Genomic DNA, 14,185 nt, shown 5'->3' with positions numbered 1-14,185 from the left:
GTGCTGTTACATTACCTGCAAATGAGTTGCTGTGTGCCCATACGTATGTGTGAAGAAAGGTGTGTTCAGAACTTGTACCCACACTTTCGTAAGAATAATTGTTCGAGAACGTCAGCTAACTGGAAATGTGAAGGAAAGTATGGGCAGGTTGACCCTCCATGTTTAATTCAGGGAAGTACTGTAGGCCTGTGTTAAAGCCATGAGGAGAGTATGGCTGTCTGTGTGTAGACCTGAGATTTTCTTTCTGTAGGTCTGGTGGTTCGAGGGGACAGCATGCAATCAGACAGTAGTGGCTACGCTGATGACGACGTCGACTCCCCTGACAGAGACAAGAGCTGACGAACAGGACCCTCGGGGAAATAGACTCCGGGAACTATTATTTATGAGTCACACAAACATATTGAGCCACTGAAGGTACAGTCAACAGAGACTGTTATTGTGAATGACATCATGAAATCAGGTGGCATTCTGACTACACCCACTTCAACGTCACACTAGTGCTTCAAGCGAGTTCAACGTTAACGCATTGCCCCGTAGGCATATTTAGCACACAGATCAAGTTTCCTAACCTGATGCGCAGGCATTGCCTCAACCAACAGTTGTGTGCCTGACAATGCAATGTGGTTAGCCGACATGTTTAAATACATGTCCAGGCGCTGTAAGATCTGGCATGAGTCTTCAGTGTAAGTCGGACAGGAACTCAACCCTTCGGTTTGATTGTGTAGACTGTCTTGTGTTTCTGTTGACAGTCATTAATCCACGCTAGTGCTGTGCCTTTTGTGAAAGTCGTTATTTATGAATGTTAAAAAGATATGTTTTATAAATGAAGAGAATCAAAGTGATTTCAATAAACATTTTATTTGCACTGAAATCAAGTATTTTATTTAAAAAAGGAACAGATCAAAACCGTGATGGACCGCGTTTCAGTTCAACTATGTATTTGGGCAACACGTCCCACAATTGTCAAACATTGGAAAAGGAGGGGAAAAAGAGGATACCTAGTCAGTTGTACAACTGAAATGGGTCTTCCACATTTACACCCAACTAATCTGAATCAGATGCGGTACGTTATGTGTTTCTCTCACTGCTTGCTCATCATGATGTAGCAGCGACCAATAGTCACTCTACTACAGCCAGTATACTTCAGACACTCGCTACCAATACTATTCTTGACTCAACCTCCCATATGAAACCATGAAGGCTTGACTATCTGAACTGGTGGGAGTAAACATGGGAGGATATAGAGTTCAGGCTATACCATTAGCATGTAACAGGAAGTAGAGAAGCAGATTAGTCAGCCGTTGTGCAAGAGAATCCAACTATATTAAATGCAGCGATACAATTCCATCTCAAATTAGATGCTAGCCTGGTCCCAGATCTGTTTGTGCTTTTGGCCTACTCTATTGTCATTGTATTAACATTGCAATTCCATAAGTAGTGGGTAAGAGACCTTGAACAGACTGGCACACGGGCTAATTAGATGGACCAACACAGTTGAAGGGAAGTGATATAAATCAATTCATTGAGGGGCCATTGACACGGTTTTACGAGAGCAACCAGCTACTCAAAACGGCTATTAACATCTAAAATTACTAATTTTAAATCACAGTAATCTATTCACAATTTCAAACAGGGTTTTGTGAGGTCTAACAAAGAAAAAACATCAATTGTAAAGTACAATGTTAAATGTAATTCCAAAACTCTACATTTTGCATTTCAGATGTTAAGCAATCACAATTTAAAAATGTACACATTAACAGTTATCAGATGACTCTTCTTTAAAATAAAAAATAAAAAAAAGTAAATTACTTAACACAAATGACAAGATGGGCTGGATCTTGTCTACTTGGCAATAAAAGTACACAAGTCTCTAATTTAAGAATTCATGTCGTTAAAAGGTCCACTTTTCAATGTCCAAAATTAGACTTCATTCAGGCCAAGACTTCTTCAACCGGGGGGGGGGGGGGGGGGTATTTTTGGTTGACGACAAAGTACTTACTAGCTAATGAAAAGGCAACCAAAGCCAATCATTGTAGATGTGGCAACAAATAAAAAGGTCAATGAGGCTACAGTCAAACGGGGGTCGTTGTATTTTGCCCTTTCCCTGCAGAGTATCTCTCTAGGCCTGTGACAGCAGAGGAGGTGGGTGACCGACCATCCAAATAAATGGCCAGTGTAGCCAATCAAGAGGTCATTGAGGGCTATGTGGGATATCTTCAAGGCATAGGGACAAATTATCTAGGGCTATCTGGGATATCTTCAGGGGGCTTTTAGGAATGAACAGACCAGATAGGGCTGTGGGGGGGACGGACAAATTCCAATTCCCACATCATGGGTAATTCTGGATCAATCGATGGTTACTTCCCTTGACCACCATTGGTTGGAAGATGCTTCCACCCTCCGAGGTGGATGTGTCATGATCAGGGTCTAGGTCGTTGCCATGGAGAGAGGTTGGTCTGGGAGACGGTCACTTCCCCCCAGCCATGATTTTGAGGTATTGCAGTGCATTGTGGGCTGCGCTGGCGCGGGCACCGTCCTGATTGGGTGCGAAGCCGTGGCACACTGTGATTGGCTGAGTGGATAGCTCTACCAGACACTGGCACAGACCGCTCAGACTGCGCTCCTCTGGCACATCAAGGAAACACACATTAGGTTCATACATCACAGCCTGGTCACATTCACAAAGAGAGCTGCTTTAGGATCAGTTTAGCATTTTTTTTACTGTTGGGGAGAGTTATAGGTACATTATCCATTTCAATATGATAAAGTAGCTGCCACTAAAGAGAGTATATTTCTTACAGTTAAATTAATACATTCAGTATACAACAGGAAAACAAAGTGGACCTACACTCCCAGACCTCTCAGCCCCCTCCCCAGCCCCCATCCCCCCCCCCCCCCCCCAGACCTCCCAGCCCCCTCCCAGACCTCCCATGTGTGTGTGTGTGTGTGTGGGGCTTTAGCCAAGATGATTGTTTACAGAGTCAAGTATCAGTCCTTTCTGGAGCCCAGTAGCATTTTTGATCACAAAGAAAAATATATATAGACAGTGATGTGATCGTAGATAAAACGCTCCTACCTCAAAACAGGAATCTGTATGTGAATTGGCCCCAGTGATGAGGGGATGTTATTTACCTATGTCGAGGTAGCTGACGTCAAAGCGCTGCTCCTCTGAGAGGTCGTGTAGCAGAGAGCAAAAGTCAGAGCTGGGCATGCCCAGAGGGTGGCTCCTTAGCTGCAGCATCTTCTCCCCAGCAGAGTTCCTCAGAGAGTCCCAGGTACAGCCCAGACCTTTACACTTCCCTGCCTCCACCCTGCCCCCACCCATGTTCTGACCACCAGAGGAGACAGTGGTACCATGATTCAGACACTCGGGCAACCTCACATTCATTTTAATAAGCATTTCGCTACACCTTCAATATCTGGCTAAACATGTGTATTCGACCAACTATAATTGATTTATTTATAACAGGAAATTCTTAAGAACAGACACTAATTTTCAATGATGAACTCTCAGGAAGCGAGCACAGCAGCAATATTGTCTTAGAAAGGCCATCAACAGGTCGCTGTCTCACCATGATAAAAGTGTCGTCCTCAGGCTCAGTCTCGTGGCTGCTCCTCAGGTCTACAGGAACATCGTGGATCCTGGACAACATCTTAGCTGCTGCATTCCGCTTGGCTAGTTTCTTCGATGTGCCACTGCCTGTGGGACAGAGGCTGGATGTTAGTACTAAGACACAGAATTGCAGTTTCTCAAACATCTCCTAAAAGTATCCCCTCAGTCACTCCATGGATTCTATTCCAGAACTAGCACGCCTGATTTCACTTCCTGGTTAGTTGACCAATTGAATCATGTTGCTACACAAGGACATACGATATACCTAATGGTGTAATGTAAAAAAAACAAAAAAAACAAATCCATGACATATTGAAAAGGGCAGAACCCAAGTTAGATTTACCAATTTCAACAAATCTCTCCACCCGGCATGTCATGGTGAACTCCTTGCGGTGGGCAGGCCCCGACTCCTGGGTCACGGTGTACTCTGGCAGACGCCAGCCTTTCTGAACCACCAGCTCCTTTCAGTGAAACACACAAAGTCATGTATCCATAAAGTGGGAGATTCATTTACCTTTAAATGTTTTGCTTCACAATTAACGCCATTATCCTCTGTAAAGGTAGGAGGGTTCGCGAAAAGCGGTTTGGAGACTGACTGACACAGTATACATCTATAGCCGGGCTCTTCCAACCCTGTTCCTGGAGAGCTACCCTCCTGTAGGTCACTCCAACCCTGTTCCTGGAGAGCTACCCTCCTGTAGGTCACTCCAACCCTGTTCCTGGAGAGCTACCCTCGTAGGTTTACGCTCCAAACAAAGTTCTACAAATGTTTAAAATCAGTTTATCAACCAGCTATTAGAATCAGGTGTGCTAGATTAGAGTAACAACCTACAGGAGGGTAGCTTTCCAGGAACAGGGTTGGATTGAAAACCTACAGGTGGGTAGCTTTCCAGGAACAGGGTTGGATTGAAAACCTACAGGTGGGTAGCTTTCCAGGAACAGGGTTGGATTGAAAACCTACAGGTGGGTAGCTTTCCAGGAACAGGGTTGGAAAACCCTGATCTATACATAGTGTATTGAGAAAGTATTCAGACCCCTTAACTTTTCCACAGCAGTATTCTAAAATTGATTAATTGCCCCCCCCCCCCCTCTCATCAATCTACACACAATATCCCATAATGACAAAGCCAAAACAGGTGTGGAACATTAACTGAAATATCACATTTACATACAGAACCAGTCAAAAGTTGACAACTACTCATTCCAGGGTTTATTTTTTACATTGTAGAATAATAGTGAAGACAAAACTATGAAACATATGGAATCGTGTAGTGTAAAAAATAAAATAAAAAAGTTGAAATGTTCCATATTGACTGACCTTCATGTCTTAAAGTAATGATGGACTGTCATTTCTCTTTCCTTATTTGAGCTGTTCTTGCCATAATATGGACTTGGTCTTTTACCAAATAGGGCTGTCTTCTGTATACCGCCCCTACCTTGTCACAACACAACTGATTGGCTCAAACACAATAATGACAGAAATTCCACAAATTAACAACGCACACCTGTTAATTGAAATGCATTCCAGGTGACTACCTCATGAAGCTGGTTGAGAGAATGCCAAGTGTGTAAAGTTGTCAAGGCTAGGGAGTTTTTCCTAGCCACCATGCTTCTGCACCTGCATTGCTTGCTGTTTGGGGTTTTAGGCTGGGTTTCTGTACAGCACTTTGAGATATCAGTTGATGTACGAAGGGCTATATAAATACATTTGATTTGATAGCTACTTTGAATAAAATAAAATATATTTTGATTTGTTTAACTCTTTTTTTTTGGATACTACATGATTCCATATGTCATTTCATAGTTGTCTACAATGTAGAAAATAGTAAATAAAGAAAACCTCTGGAATGAGTAGGGATGTCCAAACTTGACTGGTACTGTAACTATTCAGACCCTTCGTGGCAGCACCTTTGGCAGCGATTACAGCGTGAGTCTTCTTGGGTACGACACTACAAGTTCATACCTGTATTTGGGGAGTTTCTCCTATTTTTCTCTGCAGACCTTCAAGCCATGTCCGGTTGGATGGGGCGCGTCGCTGCACTGCTATTTTCAGGTCTCTCGAGATGTTCGATCGAGTTCAAGTCTGGTCTCTGGCGGGGCCACTCAAGGACTTGTCCCGAAGCCAATGCTGTGTTGTCTTGCTGTGTGCTTAAGGTCGTTGTCCTGTTGGAAAGTGAACACTTTCCACAGTCTGAGGTCCCGAGCAAGTTGTCATCAAGGATCTCTGTACTTTACTCTTGTTATCTTTTGAATCGATCCTGTCTAGTCTCCCAGTTCCTATCGCTGAAAAACATCCCCACAGCATGATGCTGCCACCACAATGCTTCACCGTAGGGATGGTGCCAGGTTTCCTCCATTCGTGACGCTTGGCATTCAGGCCAAAGAGTTCAATCTCGGTTTCATCATGGTCTGAGAGTCCTTTAGGTGCCTTTTGGCAAACTCCAAGATTGGTGAGTGCTGCAGAGATAGTTGTCCTTCTGGAAGGTTCTCCCATAGGAACTCTGAAGCTCTGTCAGAGTGACCAAGCTCTGAAGCTCTGTCACCTCCCTGACCAAGGCCCTTCTCCCCCGATTGCTCAGTTTGGCCAGGCGACCAGCTCCATGAAGAGTCTTGGTGGCTCCAAATTTCATCCATTTAAGAATGGAGGCCACTGTGTTCTTGGGGACCTTCAATGCTGTAGACATTTGTTGGTACCCTTCCCCAGATCTGTGCCTCGACACAATCCTGTCTCGGAGCTGTACGGACAATGACCCCATGGCTTGGTTTTTGTTCTAACATGCACTGTCAACTGTTGGACCTTATATAGACAGGTGTGTGTCTTTCCAAATCATGTCCAATCAATTGAATTTACCACAGGTGGACTCCAATTAAGTTGTCGAAACATCAAGCATGATCAATGGAAACATGATGCACCTGAGACATTTTTAGTCTCATAGCAAAGGGTCTGAATACTAAATAAGGTATGTTTTGTATTCAATTTTTAAACAGTTTTCGCTTTGTCATAATGGAGCGTTTGTAGATTGATGAGGAAAAACATGAAGTCTTACTCTAAAATTGATTAAATTAACGTAACAATGTGGAACAAGTCAAGGGGTCTGAATACTTTTCGAATGCACTGTGTACATATGTACACATTAATAGCAATAAAGCTTATTGAACTGAGTTGAAAGAGGTTCAAAATGTAGTTCTGAGAGGACTGAGTTCATCTGTAAATGAACTCGGGATGCATCTCACCTGCAGAGCTCCCACAGGGTTGCATTCTGACTGCTGAGACGTGCCGCTTCCTGAAGTCTTCATCTCTGACGGAGAACTAGGGAGGGAAAACAGAAGAGAAAATACCTTATTTACACCAGACTGACCAAGAGCACACGATCTATCATAATTATAAAATGGTTGGCAAGGAGGTTTTGCAACTTTTACCAAAATAAGAGGCACTTGTCTACAGTGTTTTTGAGTCCTGGCTTCCAATAGATAGCCTCTCTACATTACTCTCGCCACATTAGCCATTGAAGCCAATTGTCACTGCGTTTAACTACTCATTTTCTCTGGATTCAAAACGTGTACAATCCACTCACCTGTCCCCATCCAAAGGCTCTTCCGCCCCAATAAAGCCTTCTCCCAGCACCACTGGTCCCCCTAGTCCTCCTTTCATCATCTTCAGGGCGGCCTCTGCTGCCTTGTGTTTGGCAGCCTTCTTGCTGGGCCCCTGGCCGGTGCAGCTGATCTCTCCCACGGACACGCGGAACGTAAAGTTGGGTTGGTGCGCCTGGCCCTCGGCCTTGAGCAGGTCATACACTGGGGTGTTACCTGGAACAAAACGATTGGTAGTGTTGCAGCACAACACTTGAGATCCTACCATGCTACTACCATAGAGATTCTATTAAATTACTAGAGGGGTTATGTCAAACCCCCAGTTTCAGAATGCGGTGAAGATGGCAGGCATATTGGCAGCCATTTTGAATTCAGGCTGTAACAAAATGTGGAATAAATCCAGGGTGTGAATACTTTGCCGGCACTAATTATAAATACAATTCATACGGGTTTTATACCATTTCTGTACAAATAGCCTCAAATATATGTAAACAAACCATAAATGTCCATGTTTGTTTTCTTGGAAAGCTGTGAGCGCTATATGATACAATGTCAGTACTTGTTGCATGTACAACTTGTCTGTCCTATCAGCAACTGATTTCAGCCAGCGTATGGCTGTGGATTGACTTGTTTGAATGGAATGTTGTTGCGGTTTATGCTAAGGTTGCTAGCAACAGCGCAGAGTTAGCAAGCTAGCTTAATGGCAGCACAATCCTCTCGATGCTACTGTAGTGTCCCTCTTTTTTTTTTTTTAGAACAAAAACATCTCAGCTTCCACAACTTCCCCAAAAGGATGAGACTTTAAGTGACAGCAATTAGAACAGGCGAGCGCCCAGACTTCACTATTTTACATGGGAGCATCTTTAATCAATAGCCTGCATTTTAACCTGGCCAACATCTACTTAACACCAAAAGGCCGTGCACGCATTGAGACGGGGACCGTTCCCTGTCGGTTCTCCTGGAACTGGGGAGGGAGCCTGCATTCTTGGGTCTCTCCCTTTGATAGAGCATGACTGGGAACAGGAGGTGAATGTCTCAGCTATTCACAAGTGTTGTTCCCTCTGGACTGACTGCAGAGGCCCATGACTAAGCCCTCCTCTCCCTGGTGAGTAACGTGAACTTAGGTTTTCCAGATGGTTGGCGTTGTAGTTCTGCAAACAGTTGCTATAGTTCAGGTATTACATTAGCTGTATCGAGCTAACTGGCTAGCCAGGTTGCATGTCTCTTCTCCCACTCTGCACGCCAACTTAAGCCCCTCCTTTGGCAGTACGTCCAACCGGCCTCACAACCTCAGACCGTGTGTATCCACGCCAGCCCAGGACCTCCACATCCTGCTTCTTCACCTGCGGGATCGTCTGAGACCAGCCACCCGGACAGCTGATGAAACTGAGGAGCATTTCTCTTAAATAAAAGCTCTTTTGTGGGGAAAAACTCATTCTGATTGGCTGGGCCTGGCTCCGGTTCCCAATTGGGTGGGCCTAAGCAATCCAAGACCCACCCATGGACGTGCCCCTGCCCAGAAACGTGATATCCATAGATTAGGGCCTAATGGATTTATTTTAATTGACTGAACTCAGTAAAATCGTTGAAATTGTTCATCTATTTTTGTTGTTGTTCAATATACAATTGATCAATATAAATAGGTGTGTTGAATGCTGCATTGGATGGAATCAAGGAACAGCAGTTTTTTTGTACACATCTAGCTCCAAACATTCTGTGCAGCCAATGAGGACTTCAGGTTCCTATAGCCGGTTCCATTCAGAGAAGATCTTCATGGTGTTCTGGGAGTCTACTGCCCCCTCTGACCTCCAGGATGAATCTACTGGTCCAAGGCACAGAAGACTGGAATGGGAAGTGCAACACCAAGCAGGAAGCTGCCACTCATTGACAAATTATTTCTGTAATGCTGTTGAGTAGCAACTGGAATGGAGAACGTGTTGGCGGACATCTTCGGTGTGAGTGTCCCTTCAAATGAACCGCATTATAATAACCTGGACCAACTACCTGCATCTTGTCTCAGGCTCTGCGCCCATTTAGATGCCATAGGATCAGTTCCAGGTGTACTGTCCAGAGGTCAGAGTTAACCTGGACTGCACAGATCTGAGATGTGCCTGATTGGGATTGCACCTCGTTGAGGCATCACTTTTGTATCCAAACTCTTCACTGATCAGGAGATCACAAGTCTCTCGGGAATCCTCGAGCCTGGTGATGGGATGCTGGTTTCATCAGAGAGGATGCTGTCAGATGTGGGGGCAACACTCATCATTCCCCCATTGAAGAGAGCAACTCAGCTAACGTGGACGGACAAGAGCGAAAGCAAGTCGATTGCACGTCAGTATGCCAGTAGAGAGTACTGTATCTGGGACAAGATTATCCCACTCATTCTGGTAGGCTTTCAATCAACTGCTGCTTATTGGTGAACTACCAGAGACCTCTGGATCTCAAGGGTGATCAGCCAGTGTGAAAACATGGTCAAGGACAGCAGGACATACAAAATAAATGATTTTAGTTCAATTAATTAGATCATGATAAATAACAGCTTTAAACCGGTGTCCATTTTTTTTTTATTATTATAAATTGATCTGTTCACAAATAATATGAATTTGGGATCATTTTTATATGGAATATGTACGGATAAAGGTTATGAATAACATGGGTTTTTGGGATGTAGTGTTTGTTAAAGAGAACTTTATTTGAAGATTTGATTCAATAAATACATGTGACATGTTAAGTCATAAAATAAAATCACAATTTACATCAGTAACTCACTCTAATTCAATGTTAATTACATTTACATTAAGTCATTTAGCTTACACCAAGTCATTTAGCAGATGCTCTTATCCAGAGCGACATACAGTAGTGACTGCATACATTTTGATACGTGTGTACTGGTTCCCCCGTGGGAATCGAACCCACAACCCTGGCGTTACAAGCCCCATGCTCTGCCACCTGAGCCACACGGGATAGAAAAAAAGAACAAAACAATTAAAAATACAATTCCTCTACATACAACTTTGATGAGTTATCTAAACATCCCTGTAGGTATAGAAGAGGTCAGGTTCCTCTCATCTCCGCTACAAAAGAATCATCTCTCCAAACTCTCTCTACTGTAATGGCACTCCTAGTGCTTGTAGTGAAGTCGTACCAAACTAAACCGGTTACAGGCAGTTGGCCCTGGACTTGCTAGTGATATGTGGCTGTGTTTGAGCTTGGCCTGGCCATTGACAAACTGAAATGTGCCTCACGTCAGTTACACTCAACATCAGGCACTTGATGTCAGCTAGCCTGAAGGGCGACGCTGCAGAAGGGCCATAAACTTTCTCATCGTGGTTTTCCCCGAGATGGGGTGCATCTGGGTGCACAACAAAACCACAACGTTTGACTGAGACATCAAATCATTCAGAGTAGTTCTGGAGAACCTCTGGCTTAAGCTCAAGACCCCTTCACATAGCTCTGGTTTGCCGTTCACCTCGAAACATTCTCATGGCTAGGGCCTGGCTAGATGATTCCCCCCACGCACGTGGCATGCCTCCCTAAACTGGCTAGCGATCACGCGTGGTTTCCTCATTTCCTTCCATAGTTGACAGACAAGACTGCTCGACTGTGCCCTTCTCAATAGCAGATGACAATGCTGGTGACACCTTTAAGCTCTCCAAGTGGTAAAACTGAGTGCAAGAGCTGGAGGAACACAGGAGCATCTGGGTGTTTTAGAATCTCTGGTGACAGTTGGGGGCCAATGACATGACAGCACTGACCCATGGGGAACACAGGAGCATCTGGGTGTTTTAGAATCTCTGGTGACAGTTGGGGGCCAATGACATGACAGCACTGACCCATGGGGAACACAGGAGCATCTGGGTGTTTTAGAATCTCTGGTGACAGTTGGGGGACAATGACATGACAGCACTGACCCATGGGGAACACAGGGGCATCTGGGTGTTTTAGAATCTCTGGTGACAGTTGGGGGACAATGACATGACAGCACTGACCCATGGGGAACACAGGGGCATCTGGGAGTTTTAGAATCTCTGGTGACAGTTGGGGGACAATGACATGACAGCACTGACCCATGGAGCATTGGACCAAATCTAGAGTCACCCAGAGTAATTTATTTTGAGTCCATGCAGCACCGTGGCAACGGCAGGCTGTGGTCACATGCTCCTCAAACTTTGTTCAGCAGACACAGTCAGGAAGGGGCCCAGGAAGGGGCCCAGGAAGGGGCCCTGAAACACAGACAAGGGATGAGTGTCAACCAAGACTGTAAAACTTTAGTTCAAGCAATTTCATCACAAGTGAAAGCAACTTGTGAGTGTAATGGGGACGCCAACTTGTTTAAAAGACAGTTTAACTCACAGGGAATGCTTGGCAAAGAGTGGGTTTTATGCCACTCTTGCCTGATGTCCTTGGCTTCCTCAGAACCATTTCATCCAATGGGCTCTGGTCAATTCCCCTGGTAATTTTTTTTTTTTTTTAAATGCATAAAAAAAGATTCAGGATGAATTTAACACTATGTGCAGTAATAGGAGTTTACAGAAATGCTAAATGGGTGTTCTCTATGACAATATGAATAATCCTCACATTCAAAACTCATCCGAGTCCTTGGCCAATGCCACAACTACAGTTCTCCGTGCAAAGCAATGGTGCTGACACGCTCTACAACCCCATTGTGGTGTAATGTGCAGTCTGGAAGAGTAGAGCCACCATATTGCACAAAGCGCCCTCAGCTCGATAAGCCGTTTACGATGACAGGCTTCTTGGATGCTTGCAATGTAATCTAAAATAATGTGTGTGTGTGTGTGTGTGTGTGTGTGTGTGTGTGGGGGGGGGGGGGGGGAATTCATACAATGTTTTTGATCATCTGCAGCAGCAAGATCATGTTTGCTTCTCATCAATTCTAACATTAAAACATAACTGACCAACTGTAATAAAAGTAGACTATACGACATGTTATGGTTATCCAGCTTCAGATCAGTAACAAAGGAACTATGCCTACGGTGAACAGATACAGAGTTGGATTATTTTGAACAAAATACAGGTAATCTCTCGTAACCTGCAGTGACTAGAGCTCCTCATTCACGTGACACCTTGCCCATACTACCACTGCCCCCTCCTGGTCTACCATATTTCACAATGCATATTCAGAAGAGCAGAGCATGTAAGAACGTTAGGTGACAAATATTAAATTGATGTATGCAAGTAAGTTACCATTGCTACTCTTAACGTTACTGAGATGGCTCTAGCTAGCGAGAAACAAATAGATTACAGTGGCTGGTCAGATAGCTAGCTAACTTATTAACGTTAACTAAGTCTGACAAATCTTAAGTAACGTTAGGTAACTCATGATAGCACTAACCAATTTGGTAACGTCTTAGCTATCTCAACTGATCACTTCCAGGTACTAACTTACCTTGATTGTTGAAGATATTCTTTGTGGAAGAACTGGTATCCTTTTTATGAAGTTCTGATCTCTTCGTCTGGGAATGTTCGTCTGGGAATGTCCGTGAACGATAGACAAATCACTAATGCCAAACTTGGGCAAATTGAGCAGTGACTGGGTAAACTCCAATGTTTGAATTTCGCAGAAGACTACAGACAACCGGATATCGGCGCTCGGCGTGGAAGGAAGTGGTCTTTTGGGGGCGTGAAAAATGCCTATTGACTCACTGTATTGTTTGAAACTTAATGTTGGCATCTTGGCAGTTCATTTCATTAAGTTATGGAATTATTCCTCTGAAACTGACTGGCTAGCTAACAAAGAGTGCAGATAAATTATTCAAATGCATTATTTACACAATATCTTATTGCAGCACTGGTAAACCAGGGTTGACCAACTGACCAAAATGTCTGACCTTTATCCCATCATAAGACTGGCCATGTCCATTCTAGTACTCAAATTCAGAATTCTATGGCTTCTACAGTATAAAATATATATTTGACTAGTGACCAGCAGGTACCTGTATTGATGCAGTGTGTTAATTCTACTAAATAAGCAGATGATAAACCAGTCCATTTGGTATAGTTGTAGGTAGCTAGCTAAGACAGAACAGAATGAAACCTTACCCAGACTCTGAGACAGAAGAGGAAGCATTCCTAGACCATCTCTGCCTTACCTATCCGCGTTCCATACTCCTGTAGCAGACTGATGGGTGTCTTGCCGGGGTTCACAGCCAGCATTTGCTCAATACTGAGGACAAAAAGATGGGAGAGATTAAATTGTCATTCAGCAGTTCAGAGGAACGATATGTTGTTTCTCTCCGAGGAACTATGACATGAAGTGATTGACAGGCAGGTAGACAGAAACACTTGTCTAGTTGGGAGGTTTGTTAGCCAACAGATCCAACCCACTTGCAGCGAGGGTCGAACAGCATTCTTGCATGTATTAAGACATTTTGGAGCTGGCATGAGATATGGCTCAGGAAAACATACCTCAATCCAGGGATAAGAAACTGGCTCCGCAGTTTCTTAATTAATATAGACAGGAATGCTGTCCGACCCCAGTGCAGCTGTAAGCAAACGGGTCGGATCTGCTGGCTAGTTAGCTAACTAACTCAGACAGTTTATTGAAAAATACCCTGGCCTTGAACTACAAAATGCAATTATTAAAATGCTTGACATTGAATGGTAAATTAATCTATCGGTTTACTTTGCTACACAATTTGTGCTTAGAGGACATTTAGTTAGCTAAACTAGGTGAGATTCTGGACCGCCTAGCTAGCTACATATGGTAGCTAGCCATCGCTACACGCTTACCTGGAGCACCCAGAGTTTATCTTGCAACTGCCCGGTGTTGTCTCGTCATTCATTCCCTATCGACAGAGATGAAGCCAATGATTGCAAATCCCCCCCACAAATACTGACACTTGATTTCATGAGCTGTTTTCCAAGTCAGTGGAGGCAGCGACATGTGAAGAGGCACCTCGCTCTCCCAGTCCCACCAGAAAACAGCTTCTGTTTGGCGAATTTTTATGACGTCGTCAATAC

The 14,185-nt window shown here is 44.1% G+C and overlaps 2 protein-coding genes across 4 annotated transcripts in view; one reads left to right on the top strand and one right to left on the bottom strand.

The window, feature by feature from the left end:
- Nucleotides 1-862, top strand: part of LOC139371431 (thymocyte expressed, positive selection associated 1) — a 24,463-nt gene extending 23,601 nt beyond the window's left edge. For both annotated transcript variants that reach the window (XM_071111842.1, XM_071111843.1), the window contains one exon: nt 251-862. In XM_071111842.1, the coding sequence (XP_070967943.1) occupies nt 251-339 (89 nt within the window). In that variant the 3' untranslated portion in view covers nt 340-862. The remainder of the gene's footprint in view (nt 1-250) is intronic.
- Nucleotides 840-14,185, bottom strand: LOC139371432 (TAR (HIV) RNA binding protein 2). 2 transcript variants are annotated; one of them, XM_071111845.1, is made up of 8 exons: nt 13,955-14,185; nt 13,265-13,388; nt 7,189-7,420; nt 6,848-6,923; nt 3,957-4,074; nt 3,573-3,700; nt 3,133-3,328; nt 840-2,625 (listed from the first exon to the last, which is right to left on the bottom strand). In XM_071111845.1, exons 2-8 carry the CDS (start codon nt 13,290-13,292, stop codon nt 2,468-2,470), a joined length of 936 nt encoding a protein of 311 aa, XP_070967946.1. In that variant the 5' UTR covers nt 13,293-13,388; nt 13,955-14,185; the 3' UTR covers nt 840-2,467. The 2 variants fall into 2 exon arrangements, with proteins under 2 accessions (XP_070967946.1, XP_070967945.1); XM_071111844.1 differs by having other exon boundaries at nt 13,315-13,388; nt 13,955-14,177.

Source organism: Oncorhynchus clarkii, chromosome 17 (genome assembly GCF_045791955.1).
Source record: "Oncorhynchus clarkii lewisi isolate Uvic-CL-2024 chromosome 17, UVic_Ocla_1.0, whole genome shotgun sequence".
In the NCBI taxonomy this organism is placed as follows: Eukaryota; Metazoa; Chordata; class Actinopteri; order Salmoniformes; family Salmonidae; genus Oncorhynchus; species Oncorhynchus clarkii.
The sequence above is the reverse complement of the archived record's forward strand: the minus strand, read 5'-3'. Positions and strand labels throughout refer to the sequence as shown.

Excerpts from the sequence above, each read along its gene's own strand:
- LOC139371432 (XM_071111844.1), bottom strand. The coding sequence starts at position 14,007 with ATGAATGACGAGACAACACCGGGCAGTTGCAAGATAAACTCTGGGTGC. Across the intron at positions 7,421-13,314 it reads GGAGTATGGAACGCGGATAG|GTAACACCCCAGTGTATGAC; the intron begins GTAAGGCAGAGA and ends GTTTTGTTCCAG. Across the intron at positions 2,626-3,132 it reads CGTCAGCTACCTCGACATAG|AGGAGCGCAGTCTGAGCGGT; the intron begins GTAAATAACATC and ends TTGATGTGCCAG.